The 24,884-nt window shown below is 40.1% G+C and overlaps 1 protein-coding gene across 19 annotated transcripts in view; it reads left to right on the top strand.

The window, feature by feature from the left end:
- The window catches only part of VPS13D (vacuolar protein sorting 13 homolog D), a 273,955-nt gene that overhangs the window by 70,377 nt on the left and 178,694 nt on the right, over positions 1 to 24,884 (top strand). For 16 of the 19 annotated variants that reach the window (XM_064281295.1, XM_064281302.1, XM_064281297.1 and 13 more), the window contains 11 exons: positions 886 to 1,098; positions 4,902 to 5,164; positions 6,315 to 6,448; positions 8,835 to 8,990; positions 10,191 to 10,401; positions 10,917 to 10,991; positions 13,235 to 13,441; positions 14,695 to 14,784; positions 17,273 to 17,413; positions 19,471 to 19,593; positions 21,962 to 22,036. In XM_064281295.1, coding sequence (XP_064137365.1) covers positions 886 to 1,098; positions 4,902 to 5,164; positions 6,315 to 6,448; positions 8,835 to 8,990; positions 10,191 to 10,401; positions 10,917 to 10,991; positions 13,235 to 13,441; positions 14,695 to 14,784; positions 17,273 to 17,413; positions 19,471 to 19,593; positions 21,962 to 22,036 — 1,688 coding nt within the window. The remainder of the gene's footprint in view (positions 1 to 885; positions 1,099 to 4,901; positions 5,165 to 6,314; positions 6,449 to 8,834; positions 8,991 to 10,190; positions 10,402 to 10,916; positions 10,992 to 13,234; positions 13,442 to 14,694; positions 14,785 to 17,272; positions 17,414 to 19,470; positions 19,594 to 21,961; positions 22,037 to 24,884) is intronic. The other 3 variants (XM_064281299.1, XM_010593108.3, XM_064281300.1) reach the window with 1 other exon arrangement.

Consider the following 24,884-nt stretch of genomic DNA (forward strand, 5'->3'; position numbering starts at 1 on the left):
ACAGGACTTCAAGGCTATCTTCCCCTCTGAGCCACTGTGTCTTCTATCTTGTCTTTTTCTTCAGAGCCTGTCATCTTCTGTATCTAATCAGCTGATGAGAGTGTGGTACAGCGAAGCTGGGGTCCCAGCCTGATTGGTGTTCCTGCATTTTTTTCCTGATGACTGGCTATGCCTTTAGTTTCTGCCAACACAGAGAATGCCTTATAATTCTGTACGCATGGTCATGATCATACTAAGTACGAATTGCTCACTGCTGCTTCCCCTCTTGTTAAAAAAAAAAAGGGGAGTTCAAATGCATTTCCTGTCAGTGCATCAGCTCTATTATTTCTCTGTAAGAAGAGCATCATTTGTTCTGGCTGTTCCCAGCAGGCAATAGTGGCCTTGTATAAAAATCCCAGGGCAACTGGAGACAGAATCTTCCAGGAAGGCTAGTTGTTGGTAGAGGAAAGACCGGACTGTGAGGGCATGCTAGGAAAATTAATTTCTCGATCTAAGAGGACCCTAAGTTAAATAAGCAGTTCTATTTTGGATTCCAGAGGGACTAGAAGAGTTTGGGGATTATTACAGATGAAAGAGCGCCTTAGGTTTATGGTGGGGACTGGGAATACAGATGAGCCAAAGTATAATAAATCTGTGGTATTATTGTTCCTCATGGGGTTCCTAGGGACCAGATCATCTCTTTGGAAAAGCAAGAAACCAGGGCCCAACAGCACTGATCCGTTCTGATCGTTCTTATAGCAAAACCAACGAAGTATCTCTGAATGAAAGCTGTCCTTCTCCGTAGAACTTTGATATGCTTAGGATCTTGTTATCTTCTGGAACGTCCATGATTTTGTAAAATGGAAGAGTTATGTTTAACATCTTAATCTACTTTCTCCCTCTTAGATTTGACTTCAAGCAATGTAAATTGCTCTATGAGAGTTTTTCCAACCAAACCAAGTCCATTAACTTGGTTTCCCATTCCATGATGGCTTTTGACACCCGCTATGCTGGGCAGAAGACGAGCCCTGGCCTGACAAACGTGTTCAGCTGCATCTTTCAGCCCTCCAAGAACAGCAGCACCACCCAGGGTTCCATTCAGATTGAACTACATTTCAGGTAGTAGGATCCAGCCCCTGAGACTCTGCTTTCCTTTGTCAAGACATTTGCTTTTGTCGCCAACAGGCCAAGTCCATGTTGGCTCAAGAACATCCAAGCGTTGGAGGGATCACTGAGAAGATAAATAATGATTTAACAGTTTAGTGTACTGTATATTAACGTATTATTCTTGTAATCTTGTAGTTTCATTTATTGGCCAAAAGATGTCTCTGTTGCCTTAAAAAAAAAAAAGTAGTCCACAGTTGAGCCAGGTCCTTAAAATAAACTTCCTTGTTCCCTGTGAGCTGTAAACTTTTAATATAGAGAGCAACTTAGGAAAGGAAGAAATTATCCTGGTTCAGAAAGAAAGAAAAAAAAACAAAACAAGAAAAAACTTTTAGTCTGTACAAATAATCAAAGGAAAGATAGTTTAGATTTAAATTGCCTGTTTACCCATTTAAGCCATGCTGACTCACTTCTGTATGTATAAAGAGCTTTAGCTGTTTTGCCCTAGATTATGCTTTTCTTCCTGGTATTATGAGAGGCAGTGTTGCATGTGGAAAGAGCATATGTTTTGGAATCAGAGCTGGGCTCAAAACCTTATTCTACCACTTCCCAGCTATGCATCCTGGGACAGGTTGTTTACAGTGTTTTTCTCATATAACACACATGCATATAATGCTCACAAAAATAATACACCGGGATTGTGTGGTTGGTGAAATATGTAACGTGCGTGTTATGTGCGTAAAGATATGGCAACCTCTTCGAGTGGCAGTTTCCTCCTCTGTAAAATAGAAATACCTGTACCTATCTCATAGGGTTGGTGTAACAACTAAATGAGATAGATCTGGCATACTGCTTGGCACAGATGGTAGCTGTTATTGTTACTCCTGATGTGGTTTGTGTATTTTATGATATACTTCTGTGAGACTTGATGATTAAGGAGCACAAATCTGAATACTGAAAAATTAGGTCTGATCTAAGGGATTCCTTCAGTGATAATCCAGAAGGAGATCTTTGGAGCTGATGTCAATTTAATTCAATTAGTGTTCATTGTTATCAGACATGTAAATATAAATCAGTAAGTAGAAAAGCTGGAAAAAACGTGGTAGTTATGCAAAAAAGAAAAAAATGTCATCAAGACTATTCTTGTATTTATATATGCATGACATTTCTATGAGCTGTTCACTGAATTCCCCAGGGTTCAGATTTTTTTAGGGAGAGCTCATGGTCTTTTCATGTACCCTTAGAAAGTTCAGCAAAGTAGACATTTAAACTCTTGCATGAACTTTTAAAAAGTTCAATAATAGGAATGCTACCCAACAAACCCACTGCCGTCCAGTCGATTCCGACTCATAGCGACCCCATAGGACAGAGTATAATTGCCCCCAAAGAGTTTCCAAGGAGTGCCTGACGGATTCAAAGTGCCTAATAATAGGAATGCTAGTTTCCTTTTATTGAGCCCTACCATGAGCCAGACACTTTGGCTACTGTTAATTCAGCTCTCACAACAAGGCTGCAAAGTGGGTGACTTTTCCCCCATTTTATAGATGCAAAAGTAGAAGCTTGAAGAGGGTAAGTAACACTTCCAGGGTCACTCAGCTAGTAAGTGAAGTATCTGAACTCAAACCTGGGTCTCTGACTTCACAGCCTGTGTCCTTTCTAACAGCCTCAGGCCCACCAGGTTTCTAGTTATTGGGCTGATCGCCAGTCAGATAAGATGGTTGTGATTTGCACTTCCTTTGTTTGAGGATGATGTTTACTTGAATAAAAGATTCGCACATATTTGGTCCATCTGCAGAAACAATTTCTTTTTGGCTTTGCTTTATTATTATTATTGATGTAATTTCCTAAACTACCAACTAGTTGTTCCAAAAAAGAAACCAAACTCATAGTGACCCTGTAAGACAGAGTAGAACTGCCCTCTGGGGTTTCAAGGAGCAGCTGGTGAATTTGAACTGTTGACCTTTTGGTTAGCAGCCGAGCTCTTAACCGTTGTGCCACCAGGTCTCCCTAGTTGTTCCACATATCACATTTTTAATATATAAGAGGACATGGAGCCTTGAAATATTATTCTAAGTATCCCCCTTTGGTATATAATTTCTTGGAGTCAATGATAAAAGCTCTTGCTAACAGAAATACCATTGTTAGTGAGAGGGTTAAAATGCTGTCTTGATTGGAACTTTTGAACGCTTTCTGTGTCTCAAGAAGAATTACTCTTCTGTTGGGATTGTGTGTGTCAAATATAAATCACTTCACAGTGTTTAAAGGCTTGAAATACTTTCCAGAAAAGGGATCAGACATATTTTGACTTTCCAGCGAGTGCCTAGCTCTGACAATCTATGTTCAAACTGGGGTGGAAAAGTTTTACTGAGGGCAACATTTTTTCTCTATTACTAAAGGGAAAGTGTTTCTGTGGAAAATGTTGGGTCTGTGTGGAGGGAGACATGCATCGTTGTGTCCTTTCTCTGGAGGCGTTGAGCCAGGCTTTGGAGAAATGAGGAACGAGAGAAACCAGTCTTAGCAGCGTCTCCAAATCAACTTTTCCTGAATAGATAGGGCAGGGAACTAGGTATGTGTAGTAGCTGGAGTCCCAGAATTCCTCTCTTGGGCTTATAAAATCAGGTTCAACCTAGAATACCTTATAGAAGTATCCTTAGCCCATTCCCCCCTCCCCCCACCACCCAGCTGTGCCTACTCATAGGTCCTGAATAGGCCTCTTACCATACTGGAGGTTGAGGCCAGGGGCCTGAGATTCCTCCTTGGGCCTTCATCTCACATATGGAATTTGGGGTGTTGGGGCCTCCTGTCTGTCCTCTTCCCAGCCCCCATCCCCCACCCCTGTCCCACCGCCTACAGAGTGCTTGGGGATATGACCGTGGCAACTATCATCTTGTTTGTTTTCCTTCTCAAGCTGACAGATCTAGGCTCTCAGGTTGGTTTCAGCTTGAGAAACCATCTAAACCTGTTGCCGTCTAGTCGATTCTGACTCATAGTGACCTTATAGGACAGAGTAGAACTACCTGTAGTGTTTCCAAGGAGCAGCTGGTGGATTCGAACTGCCAACCTTTCAGTTAGAGCTGAGCTCTTAACCACTGTGTCACCAGGGCTCCGAAAAAACCATCTAGTGTATATAAACTTGGAGTTTATAAAGAAGTGATCCTAGATATCAGAGAAAGAGTGCCTCATTAGTCTTCTTGAAATAGTCTCTAGGGAAGAAAACTGAAACCTACTATGTGCCAGGTACTTTTTATCTCTTACAGTATTTCTCATTTTATAAGTGAGGAAACAAGTTCAGAGATGGTAGATGACTTATCCAAGGTAACAGAATTTGTAAGTGACAGGGCTTCGAAGCTTGTACTCTTTTCACTACCCTAGTGTTCTTCAGCCTCTGCGCTATTGACATTTTGGGTCAGGTAATGCTTCATTGTGGGGGCTATCCTGTGCATTGTTGGGTGTTTAGCATCATCCCTGGCTTCTGCCCACTCAATGCCAGTAGCAGCCTGCTCCAAATGTAACAGTGAAAAATGTCTGTAGATGTGGCCAGATGTGTCCTGGGGACAAAGTCATCCCTGGATGAGAATCACTTGACTACACTATATTGCTTTCTTATACCTATTTCTTCATGTTTAAAAATATGATTAACTTTTGAGAGATGCACGCTGAATGTGTAATTAAGCCATTGTTCAGAGTTTATTGATACTTGATGTCAGTTTAGAAAATACTGGCATACCACCTGCCAAAACCAAGTAATTTATCGATTATTGAAATATTTATTATGTTCCTTTTTCCTATTCTTTTTTTCTGTCTTTTTTTCCTTGCAGATCTACCAAGGATTCCTCCTGTTTCACAGTAGTTCTCAACAATCTCCGTGTGTTTCTCATATTTGACTGGCTACTGTTAGTCCATGATTTTCTCCACACTCCCAGTGATATTAAGAAACAAGACATTGTTACTCCTCGCCACCGTAACTCTAGCAGCGAATCTGCTGTAGTCCCCAAAACTGTGAAGAGTGGGGTAGTTACCAAGCGGTCTTCCCTTCCTGTGTCCACTGAAAGGCACCTGGAGGTCAAGGTCAATGTAACAGGTGATTATATACAGGTGTGATTCATTGATTCTTAATTTGGATGTTAGGTTCAATATGTGTCTTACAGAATAACTTTGCTATTGCCTGTCACTTTTTGACACAAACACATATTTGCATCTTTTACAGACCAACAGGTGTCAAAGTTCTTGACCTCCATTTTCAGGTGTGAACTGCCTGGTCCACCCTGGAGGCGGCAGGGGTCTCTTGTCCTCTTCTGCCAGCCTAGTTCATATGTTCAGCCTGAGCATTCTCTTGAGCATCCACCTGGGCAGTGGCCTTTTTCCCCAACGTTAAGTCAGGCTGCAATTCTCTGTTTGATTTTTAGAGCCCCAACAGATGTCCGTTACTAAGTTTAGGCAAATTTGGCATGTGAAAATCTGAGTTTAGAAGATAAGTAAGTGAGGGGGTTGTTATTTTCTTTATAAAAAGAGTATATTCTCTTACAAATGGGTTTACTATGGTTTTTGTTAAGTAGGGTACTCTTCTAGTGTGTCTGTATGTATTTCTGTATTTAGTTTTATGTCTGTGATATACTCCACCTACTTCTCAGTGGTTTTGAAGAAGCTAATTAGCACAGTGCATTTTAAACCCATTCAGTTTCAAAAATTGAGTTTATACAGTTTTTGATGAAAACACACAGTGTAAATCAGAGTAAACTTGGCATATACAAATGAATAGAAAACGGTCTGCATTGAATGATTTCATAAATTTCGACATTAACTCGGTGTACGTTCTTAATGAGCAGCTGCAGAGATGACATCGTGCCTTATGCTGCCTGAGTGGCGTTAGTGTCTGAATCTACTTCCTGCGATTTTAAAGCAGATCGTTTCTTGGACAAAGGGCGATTTTCTCTGCTTCTGAATATCTGTTAGGCCTCCTAGGAGACCTCGCTTAAAAATGTATCCTGAAGAGAGAAACTGGATCCCAATCCTTGTCTGCCTGTGCACGCTTTGTTGGCTCAGCCGTGCCTGGCCAGATACAGAGAATTTGTTCAGGATGACAGTGACACACAATGTCGGCAGCCACCCTGGAGAAACAGCTCACACTGGTTAATGTTCTCCCCTGGTGGAAACGTGCTATTCAGTTTATAGCAGCTTGGAGTTCTCTAGCTCCCCAGCTTCAGCTTGAGTGATGATGCTGTCCTTTCCAGGCACAGAGTTTGTGGTGGTTGAAGATGTGTCCTGCTTCGATACCAATGCCATCATTCTGAAAGGCACCACAGTGCTCACCTATAAGCCCCGTTTTGTCGACCGCCCCTTTTCAGGAAGTTTGTTTGGCATCGAGGTAAGGAGTCTGTGTGTTGATCAAAATACTGTATGTTTGGCTCAAGAGAAAAACATCTGCGAGAGAACTTTATCTCCTGAACTTTCGTTAGGGGAAATAATTCATGGAATTGGATGACCCTGGCCTGTACTTTCTCTTCAGATCTTGCAGGTTATTCTAATGTGTAAATTTAGTCGTATGATCTTAGGCTATAAGTATACAGAGGGACTTTACCTTTTTCTCTTACATTCTCCCTTTCTCAAGGAGTTCTAGGAGACTGTTCTAGTCTCCAGTACTGTGTGAGGTACCGGTTGTTACTCTAGTCCTGCAGGACTACGTGTACCTGTTGCCATCAAGTCAATTCCGACTCGTAGCGACCCTATAAGACAGAGTAGAACTGCCCGATAAGGGTTTCCAAGTAGCGGGTGATAGATTTGAACTGGCGACCTTTTGGTTAGCAGCCAGGCTCTTAACCACCGTGCCACCAGAGCTCCTCAGTAGGACTAGTCCTTGGCAAATTTGTGAAGGTGAGGAAATGGTCTTCCCCATATTGAGTGCTTATCTCTAGGAAGAGCTAGGGCTTCATGGTAATGGAAACTTGTTTATAAAAGGTGTTAAGGGTTTTGGTATTATCCTTTCAGCCCTAAAAGGCCAGCTCTAGAGAGTGATGCATAACCTAGAGGAGTGATCCTAAGAGTGTTGCCTTAGATTCTATTGTAATCTCATGAAGAGAGAATTTGCCCCTAGTGGCCTTTGTAGCCTGTAAATTACATTTTACTGCATTAAGCAAAAATCTGCTCTGTCTCCTTTTAAGCCATGTGTTGTAGAGACAGAGGGGAGATGAGAAAGATTATTGTTTCTATCAAATGTTCTCAATTCATTGAGCTAACGTTCCTCTTGTTATAATGTTAGAGTATCTGTTGGGGCTAGCTGGTGTCTATTCATCGTTCCTTTCCTTTTACAACCGAACTTCTCATGCCCTGTTCTTTCCAGTGGTATTGCTCAGAGATTGAATAAAACTTATTTTCACTGTCAGCAGTGTGTGTGTGTGTGTGTGTATATATATATATATTTGGTCAGCTGTAGATGAATAAAACATGTAGGGATTTCACTTTTGACCACTTGTTTTCCTCATGTAAGAAACCTCCACTTGAGAGGAAGGATTTGTATGCTGGTATAGTGTGAGTTGGTCATGAAATTGCAATTCATCTGCTTTCCAAGCCACTACAATACCAGCTTTGAATGGAAAATCTTGGTGATTGATTAATGAACTGTCAGGTACAATTGGGTTTTGTGTAGCAGAAGCCCCTGAAGAAAAAAAGGAAAATGAAACTTTTCTGCTCCAAAGTCTTAGAAAAACTGCGTGGCAAAATATTTGAGATTCCTGGAAACTCCTTTCAGTCTTGTGTTTTAGGCAGCATAATTGGATCTGAATTTTAAAACCTCCTTGAGACATCATTGGGGAAGAATTTATAAAGAGAGCATAATGAGCTAATGTTGAATATAGCAAAGGACCTTGGTGTCACATGTTTTTCAATAGGGCTAGAAAATGGCCTCCAAAGTGGGGAGGGGGGCAAGGGAGACCAAAATGAATGCTCTCACTTCTCTTTGTACTCTTCTTGAGCATGTAAAACAATCTGATTCCAGAATGGGGACCCTTCCTTTTTTCATCCCTCCCTTCTCTCTCCCCATTAATGTATTTATTTAAAATTGTTTTATTATAGAAAATTTCAGTTATATACAAAGTAAACAGAATAATATAATGAACCCCTGTGTACCTATCACCCAGTTTCAACAATTAATGTTTTTATTTTTAATTATGAAAGTAACAAGTGTATTGCCTAAAAGCAGGGGAGGGAAAAACCACCTATCCTACCAGACATAATCTTTAGTGACATTTTGATATGTTTTTTTCCTGTAAAGAAACTCATGGCATCATATTATTTTGATTAGGCTGCATTGTCACATAATCTGTGTTGTAACTGTCTTCCTACATTCTGTATGGTCTTTTTAGCTGTCATTTTTAAATGGCTGCAAATGTTTCATTGAGTAAATGTGTTGTAAGCTCAGTTGGTTATAACTTTTTTTTTCCCTATTAAATAATGGCTCAGTGAATCTTTTCATATTTCACATTATTTTCTTGGGCCATCTCCTAGAAGTAGGATTCTAGGGTGCAAGACTTTGAAGCCTCTTGACACATCGCTAAACTCCCTTTCCTAGAGGTGAACCACTGTACATGCCCTTGGCAGCGGGTAAGAGTACCAGCTTCATTTTTGCAACATTTATTTCAGCAGCTTTCATGGTTCTTGTGATAATACAGGGCCGATTGCTTCTGAGATAGTCTCTTTTTCTCCTGACTCTTCCTAAATCAGACATTAATTCTTGCATGCTTCATTTCATTTTCTAGGTGTTTTCATGCCGACTAGGAAGTGAACATGATACAGCTCTTTCAATTGTTGATCCAGTACAAATTCAGGTGGAGCTGGTGGGGAATTCTTCTTATCAGAATAGTTCGGGATTGATGGATGCATTCAACAGTGAAGATTTCCCACCTGTCTTAGAGGTAATGTGGAAAAAATATATAACGTGTTGATACACTCGAACACTTTCCTGTGCAGGCATTACTTCTTTACTCTGAACCCTGGCAAGAAATTAGTTTCTTTAGCAAATGCAAATGAAATATGACATTGACTTTGTCCCAGAGGATCTTGTAATCTTGTAGAGGATGAAGGAGATTGTAATTGTCTGGTATAATCTCAAAGTTTTGTAAAAATTTACAGAAAGCAGAATTTGACATAAGTATTAATACTGATTGTGAGTGGAACTCAAGGTAAGTCAAGTCTGGGAGGAAGGGTAGGATGAAAATAGGCAGAGAGGAAGAGGGAGAGCATTCTACTTTGGAAGGAACAAAGCCAAGGGCAGAATTGGCTCAGCATATGTGAAACAGAGTAAGGTCTGACTAGAACAAAAGCGTATGTAGGGAAGTAAGGAGGATATAAGGTGAGGCAAGGAAGATGAAGCCAGGCAAAGAAGTTTTCGGAATTTGTTGTTTTCTTTTTTTGGTAGATAGGACCATAGGGTATTGAGAAAGAGAAAAATCATTCTGATTTTTGTCTGAGGAGTTCCTCACAGGAAAAAGTAAATAAATAAAGCGCTATTTCCAAAAATTCAAATAGTTATCTCAGAGCCACCATTTTTAGAGTGGCCTACTCCTGGTGTCTATACTGCCTTACCAACAGTAGCTCAATTGCTAGTCTCTGAGGAAGACTGGGTTTCAGAGAATATTAATGTGAAACTGGACTCACACTAGGGTTATATCTGAATAAAGAAGAGGTAAATTTTGTTGGTTTGTCAGATGGTTTCAGAAATTTAAAAAATTAAATACATCAAAGCAAAATGGATGAACAAGATGTTGCTAATAAGGGCTCCAGACTGCCCCAGAGCCATTTTCTGATCCTGTGCTTTAATACTTGTATGAAAACGATCCCACTGAAACGTTAATTGCTCTAGTAATTTTTATACCTTAGTATTTTTTATTTGATAGGATATTGTGACTGCTTGAACTCATAGCTGAGACACCTTACCCCATGTTCGTTAATGCTTAATTTCAAGATCTTTACAATCTTCTAAATGAGAAATTTGGTGTAGTGTCTGTTGAACTTATAGAATTAGAACTTAAAAAAGAGCTACATCTGTAAGAGGTATGGAAGCAAAACCAAGTACAATTAAAAAAAAAAAATGACCACCTTTTTTATTTCGTTAGATTCAGTTACAAGCCCTGGATATCAGACTCTCCTATAATGATGTTCAGCTGTTTCTTGCCATTGCAAAATCCATCCCTGAGCAAGCTAATACCGCTATGCCAGACTCGGTGGCCTTGGAGACCGACTCTGTTAGCAGTCACCTTCCCAGTTCATCTCGTGTCAGCGAGGAAATGAGAGAAGGGACGAGACGTACCTTAGATCCTGTCTTGGGTAGGTGTTTAGCTATGACCCACTCAGCCTTCCTCATAGCCTTCCTTTTTAACTCTTAAAGGTTTCCTTTTGCACAATTAAATTGTTTAAAGTATAATTGTATGTCATTAAGTGTAATTGTAAGTCATAAGTACGACTCTCTAATTTTTTTTTTTTAATTTAGAAACAAAACACCACAAACCAACTGATCTATCCTGTGCTATTTTCCTCTTATAATTTCTTCCAAACTTACATGACAATGCTAAGGTTTAGTTTTAAACTTTGAGAGTTTTCTTCGAAAGATATGTGGATAATACTGTTTTGGTTTTAAGCTTTTTAAGGCTACAGTCAATATAAGGCAAAGATTCTTAAAATCAGGGTACGCTTAGTAGAAGTCTCTGATTAGAAACTCATTTTTGCCTAGAGAAATGAAGTGTTTTCGTCACCAGTTCCTGAGTTTTTTTTTCCAAATTAGTCTGAGGAATAATTTACATAAAATAATTTATAAAACCCATGTACTTTTTTTTTTTTTCTAGAGTTACAACTAGCTAGACTGCAGGAGCTGGGATTCAGCATGGATGATTGTCGCAAAGCTCTTTTGTTGTGTCAAGGTAATTCGAATGAGGATTTCCATTCTTCATTGTTTATCCTGATAATATGCTTCCTTCCCATTTGCTCCCCCGTCCCCACAAGGTGACTTAGAGACCTGGAGTGTATTTAGAAGATCCTTCTTGTGTCTTCTGTGGACTGAATATAACCTTGGGCCAGTAAAAAATAGTGAGCAGCAATATTTTATGGTGGATGAGAATGTGGGCCCGGAAATGGACTGCCTGTGTTCAGATCCTTACTATGCCATGTATTAGCTATTTACTGGTAATGTTGGCTTCAAAATGGCCAATACTAGCCCATTGCAGCTCACTAATGCCTAGCATATTGATCTTCAAGTGTTCTATTTCATTTTTCACAACTTCCAGTTTTCCTTGATTCATGCTTCATTCATTCCACGTTCCTATAATTAATGGATGTTTACAGCTGTCCTGCCACGTCAGTAAATGAAGGTCCGTAAGGCTTTAGTCTTTCCATGTCATTAGGGTCAACTGTACTCTGAGGAGGTAGCTCTTCCCCAGTTATATTTTGAGTGCCTTTCAACCTGAGGGGCTCCACTTCCAGTACTGTATCGGATAATGTTCTGTTGTTATCCATAGGGGTTTCATTGATAATTTTCAGAAAAAGAGCACCCGGCCTTTTCCTTAGTCTGTCTTAGTCTGGAAGCTCTGCTGAAACCATGGGTGACCTTCAAAAGACCTCTTTAAAGTGTTAAAAAGTAAAGATGTCACTTTGAGGACTAAGGTGTACCTGACCCAAGACATTGTATTTTCAATCGCCTCATATGCATGTGAAAGCTGGACAATGAAAAAGGAAGACCAAAGAAGAGCTGATGTGTTTGAATCATAGTATTGGTGAAGAATATTGACTATACCATGGACTGCCAGAAGAATGAACAAGTCTGTCTTGGAGGAAGTATAGCCAAAATGCTCTTTTAAAAGCAAGGATGGCAAGACTCGGTCTTGCTTACTTTGGATGTGTCATCAGGAGGGACCAGTTGCTGGAGAAAGACATCATGATTGGCAAACTGGAGGGTCAGCGAAAAAGAGGGAGACCCTCAGTGAGATGGGCTGACAGTGTAGCTGCCACAGTGAACTCTGGCATAGCAATGATTATGGGGGTGGTGCAGGACTAGGCAGCATTTTGTTTTGTTATGTATAAGGTTGCTATGAGTCAGAGCTGACTTGATGGCCGCTAACAACAACAATGCCCCTGGAATCAGTAGTGATGGCCCATCTTTCATTCTAGTATTAGTAACTTGTATCTTCTGTTTTTCCCTTGGTTAGCCTAGCTAGAGGTTTATCAATGTTATTGATCTTGTCAGTGAGTTAGCTTTTAGTTTCATTGATTTTTTTAATTTTAATTTCTTTAGTAACTAAGACTTCTTAAGTAATAAAGATGATAATAGCAAATGATGTTTATAGAGCCTTTATTACATACCAGGCTTTGTTCTGAGAACTTTTCATGTACTCATTCATTTCCTCCTCACATCAGTCCTGTAAGTGGGAGCTGTAGGACGCAGAGAGGTTAAGTAATTTGCCCAAGATCCAACAGCTAATAAATGCACAATTAGGATCTTGCATCAAAGCCCATCCCCTTAACCTCTTACCAGTGTTCATGTACTGGTCTCTGGTAATTTATAAGTATGGGATTACATTGCTTTTCTTTCTTTCTTTTTTTGGCTTTAGCAATCTGGTTGTATTCAAGGGGTTGTTGTTTAACAGTTGTATGTCACGCACACACAGTTCCCATATTGCTCGGTAGTCTCAAAGAATTTGTGATTTGGTTAAGACAAATTAGACACAATGTAAGAAATCTGAGAGTAGTTACAAAGCAGCACATCAATATATGCAAAGCTGCAGAGTGAAGATTAAGTACTTAAGTACCAACTGGTTTAAGTACTTTTCTAAGTACTTAAGCACCTTCCCTCTTCTTGCCTGTCTTTCAACAGATGTCATAGTAGAGGAGGAATGGTTTCCTTGAGGCTTTTTGAGCCAGATCACAAAAGGTGTGGTAAACTTGAAGATACACAACAAAGAGGGCCTTGTTCTGTTTGCTTAAAAGCAGAATTCCTCTTAAGCTAGTTTTTGTCTTTCCTTTTTTTTCTTAGTCTAGGAATACATCTGGGATCAAGACTGTCTTGGGCTGTCCAGTAGGTCCTTTAGACTCTGTTTCTCGATTTCCTGTGTGACTTGCTGGAGTGGCTGTGGGAACTGGCTGAACTGATCACCTTTTAATTTCTTTGAAGGCCAATTGAAAAAGGCAGCGAGTTGGTTGTTTAAGAATGCTGAGCCTCTGAAGTCTCTTTCCCTGGCCTCCAAGAGCCGAGATAGCCAGGGGACTGTGCCGGCACCGTTGGTCTCTGGAGTGGAGATTAAAGCAGAAAGTGTGTGCATCTGTTTTATTGATGACTGCATGGATTGTGATGTTCCTCTCGCTGAGCTCACCTTTTCCCGTGAGTATTTTCCTGATTTTCAGTTTCTTCTTGAGCATTCGCAGTGATTGCTGAATTATTCAGGGCCTGTCTTTTATGTTATTCATGCTCTCCTCTAGCTAGTAATCTGGGTGAAATTTAGATAATGGTTTTACATATGTTTTTCATTATGAGTATGTTAAAGAAATTCATATTCATTTGCCATATGTGGCCTTCAGCCTATAGCTTGGGAGTAATAGAAATTGTCATCGATGAAATTTCTGTTACATTAACAACTCTGCCTAAATAATTCCCAATCTCTTCATTTTGTTTATCTTTTTATGTACCTAAAGATTATAGTGAGCCCTGTTACTAAAGGCATTTAAAAGATGAGCTCTGAAAATAATGCTTCTATCATATTCATCTCTTGAAAATAAAGAATCAGAATCTTATTAGAAAGGTCACCTCCAAGTCTCCTCCATAGGGCCAGGTAAGAAGTGAGACACTGGTCATATGAGTTCATGTGGGGAGCAGAGTAGAAGTACCTTGTCCTCAAGCTCACCATGGCAAGCCAGGTTGGAATGAGGCCTGTGAGGAGAGCCGATGACACTCTTATTGCCGTGTTGACTTTTAATTTTCCATTGTTTTGACCTTGCCAGCCTCTTCTCCCTTCAAGCAAAATTCAGTTTTGGGCTTTAATCCAACCTTTGCCCGTTGTGGGAGTTTTCATTTTCCCTGCACCTCTAGGCATCACAAGGGCCACTTGATTAAGAGTAACAACTGGAATTTTGACTGCTTCCGCAAGTGTATTTTCTGCAGAGAATATTTAGATTGTTTCTTATTTTTCTGTGGTAATCTTAAAATTTTGAGCTGATGCTTATCAGGACATGAATGCTCTTATCACCCTGTCTTCTTTTCAGATAGTCAGGTAAAATATGTGGATGAAATCACTTTTTCATGTTCCCACAGGCGTTGGATAAATCTGGGTGCCAGGGCTGTGACTCCCAGTCTAGTGCCGTTGAGTCGATTCTAGGGAGAGGCAAATGAGGCAGTTGCCTCAGGTATAACATTTAAGACAGTGCCAATCAACTCAGTAATCAACATGAATAATATTTTTTAAAAAATTTACGAAATTCCATCATGTACAGAATATTAACATTTTGTATGTTTTCCTAGGAGACCATGAGTATTAGATACGACTAACATCTCTTTTTAATCTTTAACGTGACTTGTCTGCAAAAGACAGTTTGGGGTGCCCCTGCCCTGCTGCTGCACTAGATTGGCTTGCATTACAGGTCTGAATTTTCTTCAGCATGTGAGAACCAGCCCTGAAGGCTACGCCCACTTCACCCTTTCTGGAGATTACTATAACCGTGCCCTGTCAGGTCAGTATAAAATGCATGTTATTGTGGGATTTAAAAAATTAACTTAAATGATTGCCTGGCTTTATAACTACATGATATTTCACATGAGGGAAAGGGGGCGGGAGAGGGAAAGATTAAAAGCAAGTGACTGCAAGTTTTCTAAAAACTTATCTGATATGTTGCAACTGAAGTATTAAAAAAGAACTTTTCATAGTTACTTCTTTTTGATCCTTGAGTTTGGCTCATTCCAGACCATAAAATTGCTCAATAGCAAAGGATCCTTTGCTTGGCCCTGATTGTTAGTAGCTGAATTTCAAAGGAGATTTATGCCCAGTAAGCATCTTAAACTTCAGGTCTCCTCACACTCCTCATTGAACTTGTTTCATTAGGACTGTACTGAGTCAGGGATGATGTATAATCTTCCCTACCTACCTCCTCTGGCAAAACGCAGTTGATAGAGCAAGCTATTTTTCAGGAGACATAAAATCTGGATATTTTGCAAAGCTTTTTCAGGCCTCTTTCCATCCATTGGAAAAACCAAGGCGAGGGGCTATACAGGTTGACATTCAGGAATCATTGTATAACAGGGCCAACCAGTTTGAGCCGTGAAGTTCTTTGCCTTAAGAGCATTTAAAGAAATTCCCATCAGAATGCTTAGTAGATGTGGACAGAGTCAACAGAGCTGTGCAGTCGAATGCTTAAGCCTGAGTGATTGCTCCCTTCGATTTCAGTGAGAAATTAGGCCTGGTTGTTGGGCTGTTGCTTTTTCTTCTAGAGTTCATGTCACATTTATTTTTACATGTTAGTTAACATTTCCCCTTTCTGTTCTGGGTGCACTTAAAGGTGGCACCCTTATTTCCTAATTGTTCAAAATGTTTAACTTCAGAATAATGACCCAGATCTTGCTAGTTGAGAGAAACTCTTGCAAGGCATATGGTAGCTATTTTTCTGAGAATCATTTATTTTCTCAGACCACATATTGCTTACTTTTAAAGTTGCGTGAACACATTCAGGCCACTAAGCGATAAATGATGTGAGGAGACTAATGTACTTACTTTATGCTGCACATTGGGTTGAATTTGGGTAGGTGAATCAGCTGGTCTATGGCTGATGGAGAGAATGTATTTGGAAATTCGTTAAAAATTAACTATTCTTGAAAAGTCGAGCCTTTAGAACCACAATGAGGTACCATTTTACACCCAACAGATTATCGAGAACTAAGTGGAACAGTAATACTAAGTATTGGTGAGAATATGAGCAGTAGAACTCTTACTTCCTACTGTGAGTATGAGCATACCCAACAACACAGCAGTACACTTCTTTTAAGTGTATACCCTAGAACAACTTTGGCCAGTGTGTATTAGGAAACAGGAAACCCTGGTGGTGTAGTAGTTAAGTGCTATGGCTGCTAACCAAGAAGTCGGCAGTTTGAATCCACCAGGCGCTCCTTGGAAACTCTATCGGGCAGTTCTACTCTGTCCTGTAGGGTTGCTATCAGTCAGAATTGACTTGATGGCAGTGGGTTTGGTTTTTTGGTTTTATTAGGAAATATGTACAAGACTCCTTTTAGTAGTGTTCTTCCTAATAGCAGTAAAACTGGAATCAGCTAAATGTCTTTCAGCAGCAGAACGGATAAATAAATGGTGGTATGTTTATTAATGGGTTACTGTTCAGTGGTGAAAACGAATGTACCGCAGCTGCGTGCATCGAAACAAACGAATCTCAAAGACATGTCGTTGAGCAAAAGTAGAAAGCTGTGAAAAAATACATACTCTTGAATTCCATTTAGGTAAAGACTGTGAACAGAACAAAGTAATCATCGTGCTCTTTAGAAATATACACGTGTTAAAACCATAAAGAAGAGCAAGGGAATGATTAATGAAAAATTCAAGATAATTGCTACCCGCAGTTGGGTGGGAGAGGAAATGAGGTGGGGGAGTGGCACTCAGGGACGTCAGAGGAACTTGTGATTTTCTCTTAAGCTGGGTACATGAGAATTTGAGGTATTATTTTTTAAACTGTACATGTGTGTTGTTTATATACTTTTTGTACATATATTTTAAGATTAAAATAAAAAGTTAATGACCCTTCAAAGATATCTACTTGACTCAACTAATGTATTATTGATGTAACCAGGAGAATCAACTTTAGTATTTATGCCACTGTATTACTTTTCAACCTGAGTCTGAAACTTTTTTCATTAAGAGGGCCAAGAGTAGATACTACTTACCCTTGAGCAGAAGGCATATATACTCTTTGCCCTCCTTCCTACCATTTCTGGAAGACCATGGTGGGGGTACATATAACTTCTTCCACTTATATCCTCTAGACAGCCCAGCCATCTGTAGGGTGACCCATAGCTGAAGATGGTGCTTTCATTGTGAGATTAAGTTGGAAATAGAAAGCTATTAAGCTATATAGTTTGTTTTTGCTGAGCATTTGTGAATAGCGTTTCCCTATAAGCTCTTGTATCTGCTGAACAGATGTCTTATTTCCTGTGTTCTTTTAGGCTGGGAGCCATTTATTGAGCCATGGCCGTGCTCCGTATCCTGGCAACAACAGGCAGCCAGTCGTCTCCATCCTCCTCGGCTGAAACTGGAAGCCAAGGCCAAACCCCGGTTGGATATCAATATCACTTCTGTACTAATTGGTGAGTAGAGGGTTGTCGTTAGAAGATTGGTAACGTTTTTGTACACAAATTCCTTGTCTGAAAGACTGTTAATCTTGGTTTAGACAGTACTAAGGCCCATGCCAGACATCACTTCTTCATGGGTGTTTGTCTGATGAACCCTAACCTGGCCTTATGATTCTTCTCAGCCCAGTGTTACAGAGTTGGCATTCCATGTTAATGCTGTAAGTGATCAAGCAAGAGCTTAGGCTACTTTGGAAACATAGGTGTCCATGATGACCTTTCTCCTCACTATGCTTTGTCACTGGCTTTATTAAATGTTCTGGCAGTGAGTTCAGATTTATCCCTCAGAAGCTATTTATAGAATATTCTTAAAAGGTGTGATTTGGACCTTGTCTTTATAGCAGGGTAAGTTGCCTGTACTGTTTCCTGTAAGATATCATGTTGATCTGACTATGAAAATGACTTGGTTAAAGGGTCACCAAGCTAATGGCATGTGTTCTGAAAGCTTCTTTGGCAACACTGAATTGCACATTCCTAGATTAGATGAAACTGAATCAGAACCACTCTGTCCTTCTAAAGTAGAGTAACATAATCACCACTCTGATAGTGCCCACCTTTGCTGTGAAAATTCACATTAATTAATGGAATTATTGATCTGTGCAGATCTGATGGCTGGTAATGCTGTAGTTACCTCTGAGTGAGAACACATACTGCTGCAAGTCTGAATTTTCTTCAGTGTGCGAGTTGTGTTGAGGCTGGATATTAGAACGTCCATTGTCTTGTCCTGTGTCAGAGTAAGGGGGAGAGAGTATATAGTGAAATGAGACTATAATTTTATCCATACAAAAATTTTAAAACCATTGCTTTAAATGATCAGATTTAACACGTTCAGTTGCCTAGATAGTAATGTCACCTGTGTGTAGTAAATTCGCCTCACAATCCTTCTAAATTCTATTATTTGTGACAGCGCATTGTGTCTCACATCTGTCAGTCTGCAAGGTTACACAAAGTTTAGTAGTACTTTGAAAAACTGCAGTAAACAAGAGCTTCCTTCAGACAAAAGCATTCTTCTTGGTATTTCTGATGAGCATCTGTCTATTTAAAAATATCTTCCAAAAAGTATCCTCATCGGTGATGAAACTGGTTTTTTTTTTTTTTTTTTTTAACCTTCAATTCCTCATTCCTTGTACTGAGATGAAACCCCAAAACATCGCTGTGACCTGTTAGTGTTTAAATCTCATATCTATAGCTAAATATTGAGACCTGAAGGGCAGAAAATAATAATTCATGCTCCAAAAGTATAGTGTCTTAATTAGTTTAAAAAAGTTCTTCATCCAGGTATGGTGCATTGTCAACCTGCTGGTCCCATTATAGTTCTCCCCTCAAATAAGAGCTGTCAGCTGGATTTCAACCTCCCGAGTTTAACTTTTTTAATAGCCTCCTAACTGGCCTCTCTGCCCCCAAAACCCTTGCCCTTAGCATGGTATGCCCTGTTCTTCACAAATCAATCTGTTCTCTTTTCTAGACATCTTTGTTATGTCCATACCCCAATATACTGTGCCGAGTCCACATAAGAGTATTCAGTGTTCTGTAAATGTACCACGTACTTTCATATCTCATTGTCTTTCCCTCTGCCTGGAATGTCACCCTACCCCTAATCCCACTGGTAAACTCTAATCTCTACTTGTCCTTCAAGGCCCAGAACAAAGTTTCCCACCACTCAGAAGATTTCTCTGGACTTTGGAACCCTCTGCCCCGCACCCCCTGCCACACACACATTTCCACAAAGACAGAATAAATCCCCCCTCTCTGTGCTCCCATAGAATGTTATTTATATCTGTTTTAGTACCTTTCACATTGTGGCATAGTTTTGTGGTGATATTAGTTTTGTTAACATTAATCTCTTCTACTAATGTGAAATTCTCTAGGGCAGAAATTTTCTTAGACCCTAGCCTAGTGCTTAGCATGCAGTGAGGCAGTCAATTAAAACTTGCTCTGCTGAATTGAAATGATTTGATGTGAATGCTCAATCTTTTATACTTCTATTCTTAATATCTTTGGGGACTTCTTCCTAGACCAGTATGTTAGTACCAAAGAATCATGGATGGCAGATTACTGTAAACAGGACAAGGAAATAGATTCAACGAAATCAGAAGACTGGATGGGCTCTTCAGTGGATCCACCATGCTTTGGACAAAGTAAGATTTTTCTCTGCAGATGTCTAATGAAATCGCTGTTGAGCAATGTTTCACTGAGAAATCCAAATAGAACCATTATTCTTTGTGGAAAAATGATCTTCTATAGTCCCATTCTAGTCTTTGCAAGATGCAGTTTTCTGGTACAAGCTACTGAACTTCTAATATGGGCTCTAACCCCACCTTTATGGGGAAGAAAGGATGTGCAGCAGACAGTTCCTTAATTCTTGTCACATTGCGTTTCAATGGGCGACCCTGGTAGTAAAGCAAGCTCAGCCATGGGGGGGTTTGTGTTTTACTCAGCAAAGCATTGGCTTTTGAATTGATTAGATTTTTTGACTGTTTAGAATTTCTTTTCAGTCTTCTAAATCTAGGTAAAAAAAAAAAAAAAGGTGAAGGGTTTGTATATATTCTTGTAAAGGGGGGAGATGGCAGGATCCCATGGGGAAATTTTTTTTAAAGGGACACATTGTATTCATAAAGTATAAAAGAATTGAATGCCTGGCTCCTTGAAGAAAGAGGAGTTGTTTGTTCTCCGTTAATGATGTTTTCTTTCCTTGTTTAATGCCTCACCACTGAGCTCAGTTTTCCTCCGAGCTGGGGAAATTGTGATGGACAACTGCATGACCCTTAGTTGTTCCACATGCCATTGTCATCCAAATTTAATGCAGCCCTAGCTCTTTCAGTGTGGTTTCTTTTGGGAGTCTTGGCTGGACTTCACATAGCTCATGAATACTTAAATATTCCATCTGGTCTACAAACGTGTCATGGGAAGATGGGTTTTCTTAGGGTATGAAATATTTGAACTGGTTCATCTCTCCTCAGGGTGTATAAGTGGACTTTCTATCTGCCTTGTACTTCTAGAAGGAGAGACAAAGAAATGTCAGTTGTGCTTGCTCTCTGTAGTCCCAGGCTGCTGCTTCTGAGTCTCAAGGTCATTGCTTTAGGAGCCAGGGCTTTTCAGACATCATCGGCTTCAATTCTGCCTCCCTATAGCCTTCCCAATTTGTGTGTCAAGAAAATATAGTCTACCCAGAAGGCTGTGAATAATCTCTATAATATGTAATGTATCTCTGAAAGTGTGTTTCTAAGGAACATTGTTCATACGTGGGGATCTTAAATCCAGGGCAGTGTAAACACTGTGAAGGCCTAGTCTTCAGGATTCTGGTGAAGGTTTTCTTTTGTTCCTCTCTTTTTTTGTTCTTTTTTCTTTTATTCTCTTTCGCTCTCTCTTGTGAATAAGCTGCCTTATCTATGTTAAATGCCAGTGCTAAGTTAAAGCTTCATTTTTACTTATAATACATTTTTATTGTTACTTAGGCTTATAAAGATGTAATGTACCTTTTTAATTAGATATAACTGAACGTACCTAAATATCCAAGCCTCTTTTCTTACTGGAAATTCCTGGGTGGTATATAGTTGTATTCTTCTAATGGATCTGCTCAAATGATTGTTGGTGTTTGTTTGGAAAGTCAGTAGGCCTGAACCTTGGTGAGCTGATCACAGACTTTAAGGTCTTAAATTCAAGACCATTTAGTCATGTCCCACAAAAGCTGTGCTCTTTATTCAGGCCAGCTTCAAATATGAACCCTTGGAACAGAGATTCTTAATATGAAATTCGGCCTATAGGAGCTGCTGATTTCTTACTGTTTCTTTAGCAGGGGAAAGAAACTATTGGCCTCATTTTTGACATAATTGGTGGCCTTGTTCAGTAAGGGCCGAGATTCCACAGGTAAACCTGGAAAGCATGGCTCCTTGTTGAATTTGTTAGTTTTAGATTCCAAGAAAACTTTATAAAAATCTCAAATGTAAATATTCTAAAAACGTCCATTTTTAATTTAAACTTCAAACAGTACTATGTGATAACTCCTTAATAGAGATTGTTCAAATTTGGAATCACACTGACTCTGTGCTCTGAATTTTTGAGAACCCTGGGGAATTAGCATTCTGCTACTTGCCTTTTCCAATTTTGAATGGAGTAATCCCCTCTAAGGCTGTATTGATTGGTTTTTGTAACTTGTCTCTGCCATTTAAGAAGGTACATGCTTTAAATTAAAAATTCTCAAAAGGCTTGTCATTTTTCCAGAAAGTGTTGTGAATACATTTTCTTCTCCAATTCAGGAAAAAAAAAAAAGAGCATGCTACTTTGACACAGCCTTCACTGTAGTGGCTGGCGTAAAAAAAAAAAAAAAAAATGCCCTCTTCACATTGTCACGTGCACTCTTAGTAATCACTGAAGGGAATGACCGTATAGTTGCATGATGCTTGCCGTTTTTATAATGTACTCTATTTGTGCTTATGTGTTGGAGGTGAGCCTTCTTATTCACTGTATTTATTCTTACCCTCTAACTTTGTCTCTCCTGTCTACCAGGCCTCCCCCTTGTCTACCTTAGAACTAGGAGCACAGCCAGTCTGACTAACCTAGAGCACCAGATCTATGCTAGAGGTACAGTACAGCCAAGCGAGGGCTTGCTTTATGTTCCTGTCTCAAGAACTGCCTTGTACACTGATTTTCTGTGAATGGGAGCCGAATTGGGTACACCCAGTTGTGAGTACTTTGCCTTAGTAAGAGGAAAGAACATTTCCAACCAATGAACAGAGTGGCAGCTTACATCAGAAGTAAGTGGTGCGCCAGTTCTTATAGTATCTCTCTTCCATCTGCCTTAACCTTTGATGGAAATGGAATAAACTCCATAGTGTATGATGCAGAAATATCAAATGTCAGTTAGAAGTCATTTCCTATGTTGAAATGCAAGTAAACGGAAGAAAAACATCCTCCATTAAGCAGTGTTGCAAGTCTGTGGTTATAAAAAAAAAAAAAAAAGTGGTTATAGAATACATTTATTCTTACGGTAATGCAAGGAGCTTTATGGAATAGGAGCTATGATGATCAAGAATAGAGCTAAGAAAACCTTTCCCAGTAAATAATTGCTTAGACACAAATCTTGATTTCTTTAGAATTGAGTTTAGGTGCTTAGGAGATAGAAAAGAAAATGTTCTTTATTTCTATCTCTGACCTTTTAAGGTTTGTTGAGAATTTGACTGGTAAGTGAATATGGTAGAAACTACCTTAAACCTTAAGGAATCGGAATCCCAAGACAATCATGTCTTCATTTGTTTTAAGAAATGTGATTTAATTTGAATGATTTATGTTTGTACTTGGCTGACACCAGATCCTAGGTCATGGTGTATTTTATTAAAAAAAAGCCATTTGAGCTTCATCTACCAAGAGTCCCACCCAGTAACCCAGTGCCGTCGAGTCGATTCCGACTCATAGCGACCCTCAAGAGTACAGACAGGGTTATTGATACGTGGGGGGCAGTACTATGGCTCCCCCGACCCCCCGGAAGGTTTTACCAGGATGGATGTTTAAGGGAGGGCTCACACAGAAAGCCTATGACTGAATCTTCATTTATTCATGAATTGGTACTCATAAGCTTTTCTGTATGTTACTTAACCTTTCAGGCTAAGCAAAGCATTATTCCTGTTTAGCTGATGAAGACAGAGAGACTTAAGTAATTTGTCTTCATTCACATGACTGCTAGTGGCAGGCCTGGGACTTTAATCTATTTCTTATGGTTTACAAACCAGGTCCTTTCTGATCAACTGAGCTGCTTCTATAGCATGAAAACCTACATTGTTTATAATGGCCAAATTACGCTGTAAAATGAGGCATTTGGAGCTGAACTTGGACAGGAGGAGCTTTAAGTTCTCTCAGCCCATGAAGAAATGAGGGTTGGTCTCCAGAGGCAGATTTTCCGAGGCCACCAGGGAATGGTGTTCTCCTTGATGGGCTTGGGAATTTTTGTCTCTGGTGCTGTACCAACGGCAGATACACACTTTGGACCCTGATGCTGGAGTTGCCAGATTTACCCCCTGGTTTTGGTTCTGGATTTGTGTGCAAATTTTTATCCTTAGAGAAGTGGGTCACTGAAGTCTGTGGTGGTATGTCTGTTGACTTCAAGAGCTGGGTGACCCAAGCAGTGTGTGCCCATGCTAGTTAATTCCAAAGCAGTGGACCTGTGAATTCTTTTATGTCGATTCCCAGCACTTGATGCTGTATTACTCGCTGATCAAAGCCACTTGCCACCTGTTCTTTTTAAATCTAATTTGCAAATGGAAACTTACAGTCTGGCTCACAGTGGGATATGAAAGCACATCTGGCTTCTTTTCCTCCTGGGTCCTTTATCTACTGTAATAAAAGCAGCTCTCTCAGTGCACGTGGAGTGGGAGGCGCCTTTCAAAGTGCCACAGTAAATGCTGTTTACCCTTCAGACAGCTCTTAAATTTTTTACTTCCCCTCTGCTCTTGTCAGCAGCCTCACAGCTACTCCTTAATTTTCTACTTGAGTACTTTTTTTTTTTTTAAAAGCAAACCTTGGGAACTAAGTGAGGCCACTGGGGTGAGAAATGGGTATATCCTAGGTGAAGATTATCTTTCAGAAATATTTGGGGTGTCTGTAAGCGACTGACAACAAAACAGTGGAGTCACACCTGAGACTGCAAAGTTATTTAGCATATCACTGTTCCTCAGACTCCCTTGAACCCTGGTTGCTCCCAAAATAGAACTTGCCTTAACCTGAAACTGCTTGCTTTGCAGTGTTTGTAGTGCTAACTCCTGAAAACTTTTGAAGAGATAAAAAGGGATAAAAAGAAAGTGATTGATTTTTAAAAGGCACGGGTAATTACTGATTTTTACGATGCTGCCCCGGGGCTCACTCTGGAGGTAGTAACAAGCTGTGTGTGCTGCACTTTGCTTTCACCCTGCTGTTGGCAGGCAGCAGCTGGCCCTGTGAGATGAATTTAATTTTGCTCTAATGTTCTCCTCAGTCAGCGCCTGCCGTCACCTCTAGATGTCATTTCCCCACAGCTGCAGACCATTGAGTCATGGTCTTGCTCAGGCTCTCTTTGTGCTTTGAAACCAGAAAAACCAAACCCACACACCCACTCCGGTCAAGTCGATTCTGACTCATAGCGACCCTATAGGACAGAGTAGAACTGCCCCATAGGCTTTCCAAGGCTATAATCTTTGTGGAAGCAGTTTGCCACATCTTTCTACTTTGAGGTTAGCAGCTGAGCGCTTAACCGCTGATCCACCAGGGCTCCTTTTGTGCTTTAAAGCTGGACACAAAATGCAGTTGGGCCGCGCCCTTTTTGTTGGTGCGCGATGTGGTGTGAGCATGCTGCCGGGAAGCTTCCCTCCTCTGGGTGCTGTGGCCTCTCTGGCTTTCGCTGCTCTCACTTTTCGTGGCAGTAGAGGAGATGCAGGCGCTGACTAAGAGGAGCAGAGGCACC

Source organism: Loxodonta africana, chromosome 3, assembly GCF_030014295.1.
Source record: "Loxodonta africana isolate mLoxAfr1 chromosome 3, mLoxAfr1.hap2, whole genome shotgun sequence".
In the NCBI taxonomy this organism is placed as follows: Eukaryota; Metazoa; Chordata; class Mammalia; order Proboscidea; family Elephantidae; genus Loxodonta; species Loxodonta africana.